This window comes from Vigna unguiculata, chromosome 3, assembly GCF_004118075.2.
Source record: "Vigna unguiculata cultivar IT97K-499-35 chromosome 3, ASM411807v1, whole genome shotgun sequence".
NCBI classification, from domain to species: domain Eukaryota; kingdom Viridiplantae; phylum Streptophyta; class Magnoliopsida; order Fabales; family Fabaceae; genus Vigna; species Vigna unguiculata.
The window spans coordinates 1,214,308-1,230,546 of NC_040281.1; the positions used below are offsets into that span (position 1 = coordinate 1,214,308).

At 30.8% G+C, this 16,239-nt stretch overlaps 2 protein-coding genes across 3 annotated transcripts; one reads left to right on the forward strand and one right to left on the reverse strand.

Moving 5' to 3' along the window:
- The first annotated feature begins 262 nt into the window (after window positions 1-262).
- Window positions 263-5,620, forward strand: LOC114179353 (CRM-domain containing factor CFM3, chloroplastic/mitochondrial-like). Of its 2 annotated transcripts, none has more exons than XM_028065676.1 (9): window positions 263-1,099; window positions 1,535-1,955; window positions 2,035-2,165; window positions 2,830-3,174; window positions 3,900-4,056; window positions 4,136-4,428; window positions 4,524-4,583; window positions 4,929-5,124; window positions 5,270-5,603. In XM_028065676.1, exons 1-8 carry the CDS (start codon window positions 440-442, stop codon window positions 5,019-5,021), a joined length of 2,160 nt encoding a protein of 719 aa, XP_027921477.1. In that variant the 5' UTR covers window positions 263-439; the 3' UTR covers window positions 5,022-5,124; window positions 5,270-5,603. The 2 variants fall into 2 exon arrangements, with proteins under 2 accessions (XP_027921477.1, XP_027921476.1); XM_028065675.1 differs by having other exon boundaries at window positions 264-1,099; window positions 5,292-5,620.
- Window positions 5,621-9,797: 4,177 nt separating this feature from the next.
- Window positions 9,798-12,548, reverse strand: LOC114177363 (protein CUP-SHAPED COTYLEDON 2-like). Its single transcript, XM_028062673.1, has 3 exons — window positions 11,944-12,548; window positions 11,220-11,485; window positions 9,798-10,565 (listed from the first exon to the last, which is right to left on the reverse strand). Exons 1-3 carry the CDS (start codon window positions 12,095-12,097, stop codon window positions 10,050-10,052), a joined length of 936 nt encoding a protein of 311 aa, XP_027918474.1. The 5' UTR covers window positions 12,098-12,548; the 3' UTR covers window positions 9,798-10,049.
- Window positions 12,549-16,239: the final 3,691 nt, after the last annotated feature.

Below are 16,239 nucleotides of genomic sequence, written 5' to 3' on the forward strand. Positions count from 1 at the left end.
ACGTGATGCGTTAAATGTATATAAAATTAAAATTATTGTAAGTATTAGATTTTAATTTATTGTAATAAATGTTAACACAGACGATGTAAAATATTTTATACTAAAGTACGAATGTATTAAACTTTGTTTTTATTCAATTTAAAATTTTACAAGGAAATGAATACGAAGTATCTGTTTAACTCCTATTAATTAAACGAAGTTATCGATTTAATAGTTATAGGGGTTCGTATTATAGAACATAGACAAAGAGATATTAACTTAACGGTATAAAATATCTTGAATGTGTTGTAGAGTTTCAGTTTCCACAGAGTCGCGAATCCAGACATAACCCACAAGAATTGGTGCAACCTTGTAATCTAATCTTTCTCTGGGTGTCTTGAGTTTTTGATTCTTTCCATTGGAAGAAAGTGAAAATGAAAAGTGATTGCTGTAACTGAAAATGCGTTTGAACGTCACAAATGCTTTACTATCATCACTCCCACTCGCTTTACCCTCTTCCTACGCTCTCTTCGCCTCTTCCAAATTCAAATTCACATTCTCACTCAAAGTTTGCATTCGCGTTCGCGCTCTCAACACCTTATCCTCTCTCCCAACAACTCGCCACGACGACTACGATGATTTGTTCGCCCCTATTCCCCCTCTCCGCCCCGCCGACAAAGCCATCAACGCCATCGAAAGAATCGCCCTACGGTTGCGGAACTTAGGGTTAAACTCCACCGACCACGCCGACGACGATGATTTCCTGCGTCGCGAATGGCTTCGTCCCGACGAGGCGCTTTTACCGTGGGACAAGCGAGAAGGGGAAGAGTACGAGGAGCACGCGGAGCACGCGGAGCACGAGGAACACCAGAAGGAGAAGCTAAAGAAGAGGAGTGTTAATGCAGCGACACTGGCGGTTAAAACGCTGGAGGAGGAGGAGCTGCGGCGGTTGCGGACACTGGGAATGAGTCTTAAGGAGAAGGTCACTATCCCCAAAGCTGGGCTGACGCGAGCCGTGCTCGACAAGATTCACCGTCAGTGGAGCAACTGCGAGTTGGTGAGACTCAAGTTTCACGAGCTTCTTGCTCAGAACATGAAGTTGGCTCATCAAATTGTCGAGGTTTTTTCCTTCACTATGCAATCCCTATTTGTGTTAATAACTAATGTTCTTGTGTTTGAGTGATGAGCATTTGCAAAATTGATTTTAAATAGAATTGATTGCGAAATTGAGTTTGGTTAAAATTGGTAATTTACATTTTGATATTTTATTGTAATAGCAAGTTAATAGTACAATTCAACATTCTGAATAAGATTTTTTATTTAATGCAAGTCACCTACAGTTTTTTAACTTAAATTTAATTTTAGTTTCGGAATCAAATTCACAACATGAAACCAAACATATGAACATTTAGTTAAAATTACTTTAGTCAATATGATTTTTGAATGATTCAATGTGAATCCTAGCACCTGCTTAGGGTTGGTGTGGGAAGGGATATTATCATGTTGTGTTGAATGTTGAATAATTTGTGAACTGAATTGTTGTGGCCTTGCGCAGTGTAGAACTAGAGGGTTAGTTATATGGAGGTCGGGGAGTTATATGTGGGTGTACCGAGGTAGAAATTACCAAGGGCCGATGCAACCAATTGAAAAGGAAGGAGATGATCGAATTCCTGTGCCAGCAGACGGTGACACAGCGCTGTTACTGGCAAAGAGTGAGGCAGTTTTCTGGAAGGAGGAGAACATGACGCCTGAAGAAGTGGAGTTTAACAGGATGCTTGATGGCTTTGGTCCACGTTTTGTTGAATGGTGGGGCACCGGAATACTTCCAATTGATGCTGATTTACTTCCCCCCACAGTTCCTGGTTACAAGACGCCTCTTAGGCTTCTTCCTGCTGGAATGCATCCACGAATGACCAATGATGAACTCACGAATATGCGGAAACTTGCTAAATCTCTTCCATGTCACTTTGCCTTGGGTAATGTTTGGCTGCTATACTGTTTTGTTTAATTTTTGTTCCTTTCACTAATATGAGTTTTGTGCTGATCCTTATGTAGGGAGAAATAGAAACCTTCAAGGTCTGGCTTCTGCTATTCTCAGGCTTTGGGAGAAAAGTTTGGTTGCAAAGATTGGAGTCAAGCGTGGTATTGTGAATACAAACAATGAACTGATGGCTCAGGAGCTGAAGGTTCGTGCTCTGTAATTTCGTATTTGGTTTTAGTTGCTTGTGCAATTGACTATGTGTAAAGAAGAATATATATTGTGGACAGAGTACTGACTGTTGAGTTGAAAATGTGTAATGGGTTGCTGAGCCTAATAAAATGGAAAGACTGAACGATTGAATTATTATAAATAATGGTGCAGTTAATATGTCAAAGGCCACTTAAGTCTTCAATGGTGCATACCAAATCTGATATTTGTTTGAATTAAGTATCCCTGATTCTTTTTCTGAAGCTGTTGGCTATAGTTTTGGTTAATTGAGATATAATAACCAATATTCACCATCAAAATTTACAATTTCTTTATGATTTTATCTTTGAGAATTAGTTGTTTTGCGTGTTCCATCAAGTTTTTCAGCTAGGAAATAATAAAACGAAGTGTAATGAAAAAAATTTGATATACTTGAGCTAATCCATTTTCTCCAATTGTTGTTGTCAAGATATCATTCACTAGGTAGCGTTGAACTATTTTTATTTTCTCATACAAATGACATTATATTGAAGATGCTAACCTGTTTTTCTGCATTGACTCTGTGTTGTAAATGCTAAATTTTATTTACATAGTCAAATGGTGCATTCATTTGTCGCTAACTCATGCTCATCGACTAGTTTTGTTTTTCTTACATGGTGCAGAAATTAACAGGAGGTACTTTACTCCTGCGGAACAAATATTACATTGTAATATATCGTGGGAAGGACTTTGTTCCAACCAGTGTGGCTACTGTTATTGCTGAAAGACAGGAAATGACAAAACATGTGCAGGATGTTGAGGAGAAGGTGCGGTGCAAAGTTCATGACATAGCTCCTTCAAGGGAAGATGAATCAAAATCCCAAGCAGGATCATTGGCTGAGTTCTATGAGGCTCAAGCATGCTGGGGAAGGGATATATCTACTGAAGAACGTGAGAGGATGAGGCAAGAGGTTGCCAAAGCCAAGAATGCTAAGCTTGCCAAAAAAATTGAATGTAAACTAGCTCTTGTAAGTATCTACTGGTTTTGTGAAGGTTATATGCTTGGGAAAGTAATTGTGTTATATTGAGAGTGCCTTGCTTGTTGGAATCAAACTGGAGTTGTTTGCTTCACACTTTCACTGTGAAGAGACTTGTTGGAATATTCTGAAGATTACCATTAGATTGTTGGGTCATTATCTGTGGATCTCCTTTCGTTGGAACTCCTTTCGTTGTCATAATTTTCGTTGGATCTCCTTTTGTTGCAAGATCTTGACTTGTTGGAGTTAAATACTATAACCTACTTTTAGGTTTCCAAAAATTTAGGATGTTATGTTTGCCTTTTAGGGGTTATATTTTAGTGATGAAAGCTTTGGAATGGACCTTTCAATAATTTAGTGTAGAAAAAAATATTTAACGACCCTTGTCATGCAGTCTATAAAGTTCAGCTTGACATCAGGGGCTTTTGAATCTTAGAAATGTGATAACTTGCGTGCATTAGTCTTTAGTAAAACTCAGCATCTGATCCTTTAATGGAACCATGACATGAGAAGTGGCACTAAAAAGGGCATAAATATTGATAAGACAGATAGCCCTAGGTTGGAATTCTGGATTTGTGTCTATCTAAATCCTTCAAGTTTCAACTTATCATTTTACTTGTTGCTGGGGTACATGCTTGTCTTCTTGCAGTTTTATAAAGTTCAAGTTTAATTTTAATTTGCTATATTAATATTTAAAACTCCAATTGCATGAACAGGCCCAAGCCAAAAGGCTTAGAGCAGAAAATCTATTAGCGAAAATAGAAGCATCTTTGGTTCCAGTTGGCCCTGATTATGACAAGGAAACAATCACAGATGAAGAACGTGTTATGTTCCGTTCAGTTGGTTTAAGAATGAAAGCATACTTGCCACTTGGTGAGTAACATGTTGCTGTATAAAAGTTTCTTTATTACAATGATGCCCAGTATGAACAGCTGTTAATGATAATCTGCAGGTATACGTGGTGTTTTTGACGGTGTCATTGAGAATATGCATTTGCACTGGAGGCATCGAGAACTTGTTAAATTAATAACAAAACAAAAGACCCTTGCTTTTGTTGAAGACACAGCTAGGTTACTGGAATATGAGAGTGGTGGAATACTAGTAGCAATAGATAAAGTTCCTAAAGGATTTTCTCTTATTTACTATCGAGGAAAGAATTATAGGCGACCTGTGACTCTAAGGCCTAGAAACCTTCTAACAAAGGCAAAGGCATTGCAGCGGTCAATAGCCATGCAACGGCATGAGGTTCCAATTTTATTTTATTTATTTTTTTAAATTACATATCTATTTTTCTCATTTTTGTATCTGGTGTATCGTTTGATCTTGTATAACTTGTGCAGGCTCTGAGTCAGCATGTTACTGAATTGGGGGAGAAAATAGAAAAAATGAAAAAAGAACTCGTAAGTATTTACTTATCATAATTTCATTATCATGTTTACCTAAATGGATTAATTGGTCGCATGTAAAGTATTCACTTATCATGTGCTTCCATTTTAACGAGAAACAATAACACCTGCATGTAATATTTTCTTGTAATTGTAATTCAGTTTCTTATAAAATGGGTTACCAACTTTGGAATCTTATATGGAAAACGTCTAGTGTCCAGTGAGATTTTTATGATTAAATTTATTATCATATATGAGAGAGGCTTAAGATGAGAACGATTGACGAAAAGAAACTAAAATGCAAAATTAGTTTTTTATCAGAGTGAAAATTAACTATCTGCTGGTGGGGTTGTTCTGCAGGGTGAGGATGAATTCTCTGACGGAGATGACAATTATGGTGATTTCAATGGCGAGGAATACAGTGATTACAATGATAAGAATTCTGAATTTTAGAACTTTGAAAATGACGGGTTTCTTATCTATGAAGACAGGTTTACATTTCGCAATGAAGTTAGTTCCTCCTGAGTGACTTCTGGCATTGCCTGCAGCCAGCTAGGTATATATAAACTCTGCTTTCGATCGCTTATAGGTTCATAATTGTGATTTTCATATACTGAATTTTAAAACATTGATCTCAAATTTTCTTTTGAGGCTATTTTGGTTTTTTATAGTCGACATAGTCTTTTCCTTTTAATTGACAGCATAGTATCTTGGGTTATGAAGAGGCAGGTTTGCAGACAGCAGTTTGAATGGATGGTGTGTCTGCAGTCAAGAATGGAATATCTGGAGTCCTATTCCTTCGAAGTTCTGGAATTTGACATATGCCTACGAAATCCATCGCCACTTATATGCCTGTTGAACTCTTGAGGCATGGATAAGTAATGTTTTCTTGTACTTGTTATTCTGACCCCATGCCTTTCCGATGCTTTTCATTCTTCTTAGTGCTAGGTATACCCCAAATATAACTAGATAAGCTTATATATTTGTAAATTATTAGATGCATGCTTGTTAACCTAATAAATAAAGTTAAACATCAGGCTTGTCTTTGTAAATGAATCGTGCTCACACATGACATTGCTAACTCATAATTAATATACAATTTTATTTAGGTCAAAGTTGATAACTGTTTCTGTATATTAGTTAAGAAATTAAAGATAAGAATATTTTAGTAAAAGTATTATGACTAACTTTACTTTGATTTTTAATGCACGTGTTACTTTTAATTAAAGCGTTATGGATATTTTAACCAGTATTACAGACACTGATTAGAACGACAATTTTATTATCTACAAAAAAAATTCATATTTTAAATCCAGGTTGATGTTTATATTAGAAACAACTATTTATATTCCCAAACTTGAACTCGCATTTCTTCAACATATCTTTATTTGTATGGTTTCTGCGTATCCAAATAACATGCTTCTCTTATGTTAATATTGAATGTTATTAAGTTATTGTATTTAAAATTTTCACATTTTGTGAAAAAAGTAAACAAAAATTAATAACGGATTTTACTAACCATAATAAAATATTATAAGTTGTATATTCCAAGTTTCATTATCACTGATAGCTTGTCTAAATTTTTCATCTATCAAAGTCAGACAGTCGTAAACATAAAAATTGAATAATTTGTAAGAATATTTATTTGGAAGATATAACTTTAAGCACTTGATTGAATAGTATTGAAGAAAATATTCTAATATCATGTTTATTTCTACTTCTATGGCTGTGTACATTATTTTACGAAGTTTGTTAGTAGAAAACCAGTTATTGTCATAATTATTAACATAAAAATCAGTTATTGAAATTTATGTTGAAATTGTAAAAGAAAAAAAGAAAGTAATAGAATGATATTTTCTTATTATCCTACTACCAACCGTGCTTGTCATTATTTGTTAGGCAAGAACCAAGAACAAGGAATAGTATAGTCTTTCTTTGGACTATTAGATTAGAGAAGAAGAAAACATAAATAAAATATTTGAGTAGAGTTATTGATATAATATTTAAAGATAAATGAAATAGAACAAATAAGATAAAAAACTAAAATTAAAAACCCTCTTTAATTAATATAAATATTTATATATAATAGAAGAAAATACTGTATTCAATCAAACACTAAAACTATGGGATTTAATTATTCAGTTATATAACACAATTATTTATTATTCTAAAAGCTAAATATTATCTCAAATATCATTCAATAATTAAAAATTACTTGTAATTAGAGTTTTAATAAAAGAACTTTCTTGTATATTTCTTTCTTTATTACCTTTTTGTTCATTTATCCTTTATAATAATAATAATAATAAAATTATTATTATCATCACTTTTTATGATTTATTAAAAACTATGTAATAGAAAAATAATCTAAACAATTTTTTAGTGAGAGTACACCTATAAATAAAAGTACGTATAATTAGTCGTATAGTACCCAGTTTGGTGTTGGAGTTTCTAATTGGTACCCGGTTTATAAAAAGTGTCAATTGCGTACCCAAATTAGTTTAAGTGCACTAATTGAGTCCATACCGTTAAATGTTCCCAAACGGCGTTTAGGAAGTGGTGAGGTGGCAGTGTAGAAGGAATACGTGTCAAATAATAACAGATGACTGGTTGAAATTATAATTGTACAGTGTTCCACATGGTATTTATATTTAAAGAAGATTGACCCTCATTTTTCATTATCTTCTTCCTCTCCTATGTTCTGCCCTAATCCAGTTTCTTTTTCATCAATATCCGGACAGTTTGTTGTGCCCTAATTCAGTTTGTTCTTCCTCTTGTTTTGTGTGTTTTTGTTTTTATTTTGTAAGCAACGGAGTGGTGGCAATGATGTATTTAAAGGGTGCAATTACTTTTGTATTCACCTTATCAGCCAAGGCCTCCTCACTATCTCCAACACAAACTTCTTCATTACCCACACCATTCTCCTATCAGCCAACTCCTCTTCACCATTCCCAACACAAACATCTTCATTAGCCACTCCATCCTTGCACTCAACAACAACTTGTTCTCCAATATCCCCAACTTCACAAAAATCAACCCTAACATCAAAACCCTAATCACTAAATCAGAGAAAAACACAATACCAACCTTTCGTTATCAATGGCCCGCAAGTCGCTCTCAAGTCTCCACTTCAGTGTTCGAAAGTCGCCTTCAATTTCTCCACCACTTCGCGAAGAATCCTCCACCAGTTCGTCTCCGCTGCGTCACCTTTCCCTAATTTCACGTTTTTATTACATGCTTCTGCGACTTCTTTTTTAACTTCGTCGCCCTTTTTTTTTTAATTTTCGTTCTTTTATTTTTTAAAATTTTCATTACAAGACATATTTAATTTTCTTCCCCAGCTTTCCACGTCATTAAAAATTAATCTCCACGTGTTCCAAATTTAATTCACAGACTAACCAGTATCAGTCAACGTTAACCTTTCTAACAGCGTCAACTTAAATGGACTCAATTGGTGCACTTAAACTAATTTGGGTACGTAATTGACATTTTTTTTAAACCGGGTACCAATTAGAAACTCCAACACCAAACTGGGTACTATACGACTAATTATACCATAAAAATAATAACAAAAATACAAGAGAGAGAAATTTAGTGTGATTTGCCACATCATAGATTTAATATTCAAAATGTAATTTTTTTTATAAGAAGTGTAAACCTTCATAATTTTCTTTTTTTACAAAGTGCTAAACTTTTTCTGCATTTTTTTATATATTGAAAATCTTCTTTTACAATGTGTTTATAAACAAAATTGCAAATCTTCTTGACATAATTTTAATTTGCAAATCTTACAATGATACATAAAATCTAAACTTCTAATACACTCACAAGATTTATTAATTTGTAGTAAAAAAATTAAAAAATAATTCTTTATTTTTTTATCAATGAATAACACAAAAATAATGAGATGTAATGAGGGCTAGAGTGATAAAATATTAATTCGTGTTATTTTTGGATGTTAATAATAATAGTAATAATATACTTTTAATTGTATTACATTTGTTTCACTTTACTTTTCTGAAGTAACTATTTTTTATGATTTTATTTTTCTGTGGTAACTTAACATCCCTACAAAACAGTGAAAAAGTTGATTTGGTTGAATGGAGAAAAAAGTGCTTAGAAGAATAAATGAAAAATTTGTATTTGACTTAGGTGATATATAACATTTTATATAATATATTTAAAAATAATTTTTTTAAACATAAAATTTAAAATAATTTGATATAAATAATATTTTTACAAGTATAAACTAAAATTGAAAATATAATAAAAATATAATAAAAAAAAATTATATTTAAAATAAAAATATATTAAAATAAATTAATTTACAAATATCAAAAATTTAAAATGATTAAATTTATTTTATTTATTATTTTAATTATTTATCTTGTTATATTATAACACGTAGTAATTAGAAACTATTGTATTTTATTTATTATTTTAATGTTTTAATTTTAATTATCTATTTCTATAATATAAAAACATATATTAATAAATTTAATAATATAGTTATTAAAAATTATTGTTTTTTATAATTTAACCAATTATATAATCATATATAATAATAATAAATATTACCAACATAATTAACCGTAATATTAATATAATTTATTATGTGCTAAATATTTTATTATTAATTATGATTTTTTTTTTTCACAACTCTTTTTCATCGAAATTATTATAATGAAAAGTATGTTGCTTAAAATTCTTTTACTATCTTATCTTTAGACTTTTAACTACTAATTAGAATTAAATAATCATTAATTACTCATTTACTTTCCTATCAAATCTCACACATCACATTAAATTAATTTAGCTTTGTTTCAAAGTAAAGTAATGTAGTACACAGAAAATTACAATTACATATATTTGTACAAAATTCATGTCTCAATGATAGGTATTATTGTGTTCTCTTTTTCATTTCAATTTTTTTTTTATCTTTCTTGTTCTAACTAAATCTTTAAGCTTTCTTGTATAAGAAATCTAAAAAAAATATTTTCTCGCCTCCACCATTTTATATTTGAATATTGTTTTTACGTGTGAATAATTTTTTTTTTCATCTTATAGAAAGTTTTATTCTCTATTATATGTGCTATCTCTCGATATTTGTATGATTATAGAAAGCTTCATTATTTCAACAAGAGAGTAAAATGAATATAACAGTTCAGACACATATAATCTAGCTTTTCAATTTAAAAATAATAATTAACTAAACTTCATCTACATTATTTGGATATTAGTGGAAACTATATAGTACAGTCTTGGATGCAACTGTTCTGCAAGGATTCCTAACATTTTTTTCCTTCACCACTGAGAAGGCCAATAAACTTTGAGAGATTACAACAATGCATAACATCAAGAGTTGAGTCTGGATTAACAACGTTTAAGAAAGTGGTTCCATTATTGAACTTAGAAATGGAACCACTTTCATCTACAGCACAATAATTCACAAGCTAGGTTTACATGATTTACACAGGCACTTCACCAAATGGAGTCCATATTGAATGGTTGCTCCTGCAGTTCTAAAGCTGTGGAAGAAGCTGAGACACTGAGATTTGGAGTGAGATTATCATTATGAGTTCCAATATTATTGTGAGGAAATGTTTGAGGAACGTAGGTTGCAAAGTGATCACTGGTTGCAGCTTCTCTCTGTTGATAAGAATTCCTATTCCTAAGCTGCAATGCCCTGAGAAGCAATGAATTCACAGAAAGGTTTGGATTCAGCAACAACCCAGAAGGCCATGGAAGAGATGGAAGCTCAGTTGCAGAAGGCCAATTCATGGCCAAGTTCATGTTTGTGCTCACATTGCTGGGATCACCACTGTTGTAAATTTGTGCTGCAACACTTGATGAATTTGCAATGCTATTCAGATTTGGTAGGTCTGCATCACCAAATTCATTCACCATTGAATCTTCAGATGGTTGAGAAGATGATGTCTGCTGTGGTTTCTTTGGTGCTGAGCTCTTCTGGAAGACTCTGCAAATCACCCATTCTTCCTGCAAAAGTTAACAAAATCATGCAAAACTCAATGCGTGTTTGGTTTTAAGTCAAAATAATGTAGAATTGGTTAAAATAGATGTTTGGTTTGTTAGTGATACATTTATTTAATGATGTTTAAAAGCTGATTATGTTGCTGTAAAAGATATATATGTGTTGAATATTCAAAATAAGTTTTTGTATACACAAATGCCACATTTTTCAAACTCAGTTATTGCATGTGCTTTCTTGACGCACACATGCATATGCATTAGAATATTTCAAGAAAATGGTATACCCATGATGCATCTAATCTAATTTACGTAATAAATTTAAGAGTGTTTGATTTTTCATTTTGCAATATATGTCTTTTGAACTCGCATAATGATTTTTTTTTTCTCTTTAGTAGCTGTCCTTAAAGAAAAAACTTTTCAATTAATATCCTTAAAGAAAAACGTTTAATTAATAATTATTTTTCTCTGTCTACATTAAGTATAATAAGATATTTGAACATTATTGGTAATTAAATTATCGAAAACTTTCAACACCAATAATTTTATATTTTACTTTGTATTTATATTATGAATGAAACATTCTGCTATGAATTAAATGAATATTTTTGAAAATTGATGTCTTGATATTTGTTGATAGTATATGTGAATTGATTTACTTACCTTAGAAGATCTATAGGGTTGCTTGTTTTGAAGTCTATATTCATGCATAACCCAGTTACTTTTCTCACCCCTTGGAGCTCTACCCATGTAAAACACCAGAGTTTTCTTCATCCCTATCAGAACTCCACCACCAAATATCTCCTTATCTTTTCCGGTGGTTTTCCAATACCCTGATTCTGTGGCTCGGTTCGTTCGAAGCCCCGTTGGATATTTCCGATCTTTCAGGCTGAAGAAATACCATTCCTTCTCCCCCATCGAAGCCTTACCTATTTCATATCACAACCATCAAATTTCTCACTTATTCTTATTCATATACATGCATGCACCTCAAAACTAATGCTCAACAGCAGAAGACAACGCAGAAAAATTCGGAAAAATGGTGATAAAACTACGTATTTACATATGATGAAGAAGGAAGAAAGCAAAAGGGTTGTCAAATTTACTTGAATAACGTACAAATGAGGAAATTGGTCTGAAGAATACCAAGTTCGTTCACTCATATAATTAAGCTTCTGATGATGATGAAAATTTATACACAGAAAGGTATCGGTTAAATCAATATTGCTCATTGTATTTTCTGTGATCTTTTGACTTTGTAAAATATCTTGCAAATAAGTTGTAACCGTAAATCAAAGGACATGTATAAGCTCTTGCAAGATATAAAATAACCAAACCAATATTAATAAAGAGAGAGATGATGATGAAGAAAGAAGAGTAAAAGTACCTGGGAGGTCCCAAGGTTCAGATTTATTGAGATCAACAACTGCGACAACCTTGGATGTGAAGCTAACATCAGACACTTTCCTTAATAAATAATATGTTATGAGTTCTTCATCTGTAGGATGGAACCTGAACCCAGGAGGTAGCTTTTCTTCCATCTTCTTAATTGCGAGCCCAATTAATTAACCACCTCCTAATGGATGGATTCCTTCGACACTCAAAAAGTTAACAACTTCTTCACAACCAGTACGGAAAATAGATCATCAAAATTTTCATAACCTCTTTTTCATATCATCACCAAGAACACACTCTTATAAATGGCTTCTCCACTTTTCACAACTTGCATCCACACATAGTTTTCATATTATTATTTTTAATAAATACATGCACATCTAACTCTTTGACAAACATGAACTCTCCCAAAACCATATGTAGTTTTTTTCTTCCTGTATATTAATTTTAAATAACTATATATCAAGCTTCGGTTACGTATATCGTGGATTCCAATACTACCACTTTGTTTTACGCGTATTTACTAACTCGAACCAAGAGTAAAAATAGTGGAATATCATGCGTTGTGTTATAGTCAATAATCCACCCAAAAAAACAAAAAAGTGTCATAATCAAGTAATGTGTGTGAAGGGATGGGAAAATGTGTAGTATTTATTAGGAAGGCTAGTTGCAATTATTTGTGCACGAGGGGGTTGAGTCTATGTTACACCCTAATTGGGATATAGATTTTCTTCTACTATGATCCTCTTCAACTACCTTCACCCATTTCTACCCACCAAAACCTTTGCCAAACTTCTCATATAGTCCAATCACAACGTGTGCTTAATTCAAACCACATTCTCTCTCATTCTAGATGCTATACCTACATATATATGTATCAAACAGTGCCCAATACCTACCGTTATTACTCTAAATTCTAACAAAATTACTCTTATTGTACGCAAATTAAATCATCTTCTTTAACCAAAACCAAGTTTCATGTGTATAAAATGTTAGGTTTATAGAGGAGAGAGTTTCACCGAAGAGAACAAACACCAATAAGACCTGAGCCCAACTATATAAGACATTGATACCATTCTCAACCTAAAACTTTAAGGCAATGGATTTATGAGTTTGTATTCTTATATAGTGCTCTACTTTCTCATTTCTAATCAATATAAAACTTAAACTTACACTTAAATTCCTACCATAATACTACCTCTTACATTGATTAATCGGTATTAGGAAGTCGGTATTAGGAAGTGGTGTTTATGTGAACTATTCACATACAATTATTATTTATTTTGGTTATGTTTACGTCGACTAATATTACTACGAGTGGTTAAAATGGTCACCAACCTTTGGCTTGTAGGGTAAACGTTTCCGTTGGACCTTTTCAATCGTATTTCATGGCTAATCTTCAAACCATCCCAAATTTCAATCCTACCCAAAACTTTGCGAATCCCTCATTTTCTGCATTTTTTTTTATGAACATGAGGATTCTAGAACCACGCACATTATTCATCTACACTTTCATGTTGTTTTACTCGCTTTCTCATTCGTTATACATAGGAATGGGAACAAACAACCGATCTAAGGGAACACAAGCTCATTGTCCTAATTAAGTCAAATAATTACACAATGAATGTTATTCTTCCCAACTTCGTGTGTCTCACTTCACACTTTTCTCTCTTAAATTACAATAATCGGGGTTAAAGTTTACGAGAATAAAATTATCTGAACTAATTACCATCATACTCTTTTTTTTTTAGTTTCTACCAAAAGTGGCCTATATATACGTCGATAGTAGTAATCACTAATACTTTATTCGTACTTTCTTTACAAGTCATTCAATACAATAATTTTTAACTCAAACATACAAACAATAGTATCATTTCTAATTTTTTTAAATATAATTTTTAAGTCTAACTTAATATTATAAAATGATATACAAATTTTTCTCATTCTATATACCAGAGATATACATCTTAAGTATAAAACTAATTATTAAAAATATTATGATAACTATGAAATTTCGATGACAATGATACATTAGGTCTAACAAATAAAAAATTTTATTATAAATTTTTTTGAATAACTTGATATCATATTTAAAAAATAAATTTTAAATTTAACTTAACGGTTAAACGGTATAAATTTGCTCCATTGATATAATTTATGTGGATATAATTATCTCCTTCTGAAGTGTCATGGTAGTAGAGCTGTGGAAGCAGTAATGCGATAGTTGAGTTGTAGTTCTTGATGAATGAATTGTTTAGCTTAATTATGACAAAGAAATATGATTAATTCAATTTGATATATTAGAATTAGGGTTTTTAATTGTAATTACTTTGTGGAGACTGCAGCAGCAAGGCAGAGAAGACCGCCATCACGATTTGATGTTAAGATCCGGAATGATCTTAATGACACAACAATTTTCAGTTGCAACCATTGTTATAAAATTTATCTTTACACTTTTTTTCTTTTATCAGTTAACCAACCAAACCCTATATTCAGGTTGAATAATATTATGACAAAAATAACCTTTTCTCCCCTTCATTTAACTTTTAACTAACCGTGTTATTTGGGATTTGGACTTTTCTAGTAGATTTTTTTTGTGTTATTTATTTATTATGCCTTCAAAACTATATTGATGGTGACTGATTTTAAAATATATTAAAAATATTTTTAAAGTATTAATATAATATATTTTTAATTAATGATTAGCAGAAGGACAACACAACAAATTCAATAGAAAATTTATACTCATTTTTCTGTCATTTTTTTTTTTGCATTTAAGTGATTGTATCAATGGATATTATAATCGATCAAATTTTTTTGTTGAATTTAACGCAATCACATTTCTAAGATTAAATTTTGCAATCCATTAGTTAATTCAGAATAACTCTAATAAGTCGTGTTTGGCATTGGATTGCAATAACATCTTTAGATTTAAGCTATTTTGATTAATCGAGGTTTAATTTTTTTAACTGCTTTATTTCTACCGTAAATATTCACAACCACCTTCCCTGCAAACTATGTTAATTTTTTTTTCACTACATATATGATTAAATCTCCTATAAAGTTAATTAGCAATTTACACTAACCCTGTGCTCAACCGTAACTGCAGTACTGGAGTGAGTGATTAATCACAATATTTACTAAGCCGGTCTAACTTAGTTGTAATTGACTTTATATTAACTTTTAATGATATTTATGAATAAAAAATGTATAATGTCTTATTTTGTTTTAGTAAAATATTATCAATATATATATATATATATCAATATATATATATATATATATATATATATATATATATATATATATATATATATATATATATGTGTGTGTGTGTGTGTCGCAATCAATTTTTAATTTTTAGTAAAACAAAAAAAAATTAATTGGTCTTCCTAAAATATTTATAATTGCATTGTTAATTAGATGCTAATATAGATATTGCTATATGATATTTGTAACCTATTAATTTATTATATATTTTATTTAGGTACTTCTGAATTTTAATGCTAATATAGTTTTGAAAAATTGATTGATCTTAATATAACATATATAGTTTTTTTCTTTGGATGTTGTTTAAATAGGTTGATTATCAGCTAAATGCTTAACTAAATATTGTCATTCTAGAAAAATTATAGTGACGTGGGAGTTAGTAATAAATGACTTCGTTTGCATTATTTTGAGTTAAAATATAGTTTTTAAATATAAAATTGAAATAAAATAGTTCAATATTAATATATTATTATATATTATTAAATAAGAGAAAAATAAATAAACCTAAAGCCTTAAAAGTGACATATTGTTTTAAATAAATTACAAATTCATATTAGTTTATAATGTTACATTATAATTAATGTAACATGATTATAATTAAACATAAATTAAAAATCATAGTAGCATATTACTTTTTCAAATGATATTACTAAAATAATTTTCTTTTTGTTTTATTGCAACAGATAAATAATTAATTTAGGAACAAATTAAAAGTAAAAAATTAATGCGTCATTGAATACTGAAAATATCAATTAATTTGAATTGTTTTTAAAATATTAAAGCTACATTAATTTTGAGACGGAAAAGGTATTAACTAACTTATATATGTAAGTAAACGGAAAAGGTGTTAACTATATATAAATAATTTACCGATGCTTTAACTATCGTAAATTCAAATTACAATTACTACAATGTATCAATTAGAAATTATCTACTGAATATAAACTAGTTTTCTTACTATTGTTTTATCTTAATTACAGTTTAATAGTTTTTTTTTCTAATTAAGACAAATATTAAG

What these genes read in the sequence shown, in the direction of transcription:
- LOC114179353 (XM_028065676.1), top strand. Translation starts at nt 440, where the DNA reads ATGCGTTTGAACGTCACAAATGCTTTACTATCATCACTCCCACTCGCT. An exon ending in TTGAATGTAAACTAGCTCTT is followed by an intron (nt 3,175 to 3,899) that starts GTAAGTATCTAC and finishes TTGCATGAACAG; the next exon opens with GCCCAAGCCAAAAGGCTTAG. An exon ending in TAGCCATGCAACGGCATGAG is followed by an intron (nt 4,429 to 4,523) that starts GTTCCAATTTTA and finishes TAACTTGTGCAG; the next exon opens with GCTCTGAGTCAGCATGTTAC.
- LOC114177363 (XM_028062673.1), bottom strand. Translation starts at nt 12,097, where the DNA reads ATGGAAGAAAAGCTACCTCCTGGGTTCAGGTTCCATCCTACAGATGAA. An exon ending in TGAACCTTGGGACCTCCCAG is followed by an intron (nt 11,486 to 11,943) that starts GTACTTTTACTC and finishes GATATGAAATAG; the next exon opens with GTAAGGCTTCGATGGGGGAG. An exon ending in AACCCTATAGATCTTCTAAG is followed by an intron (nt 10,566 to 11,219) that starts GTAAGTAAATCA and finishes TAACTTTTGCAG; the next exon opens with GAAGAATGGGTGATTTGCAG.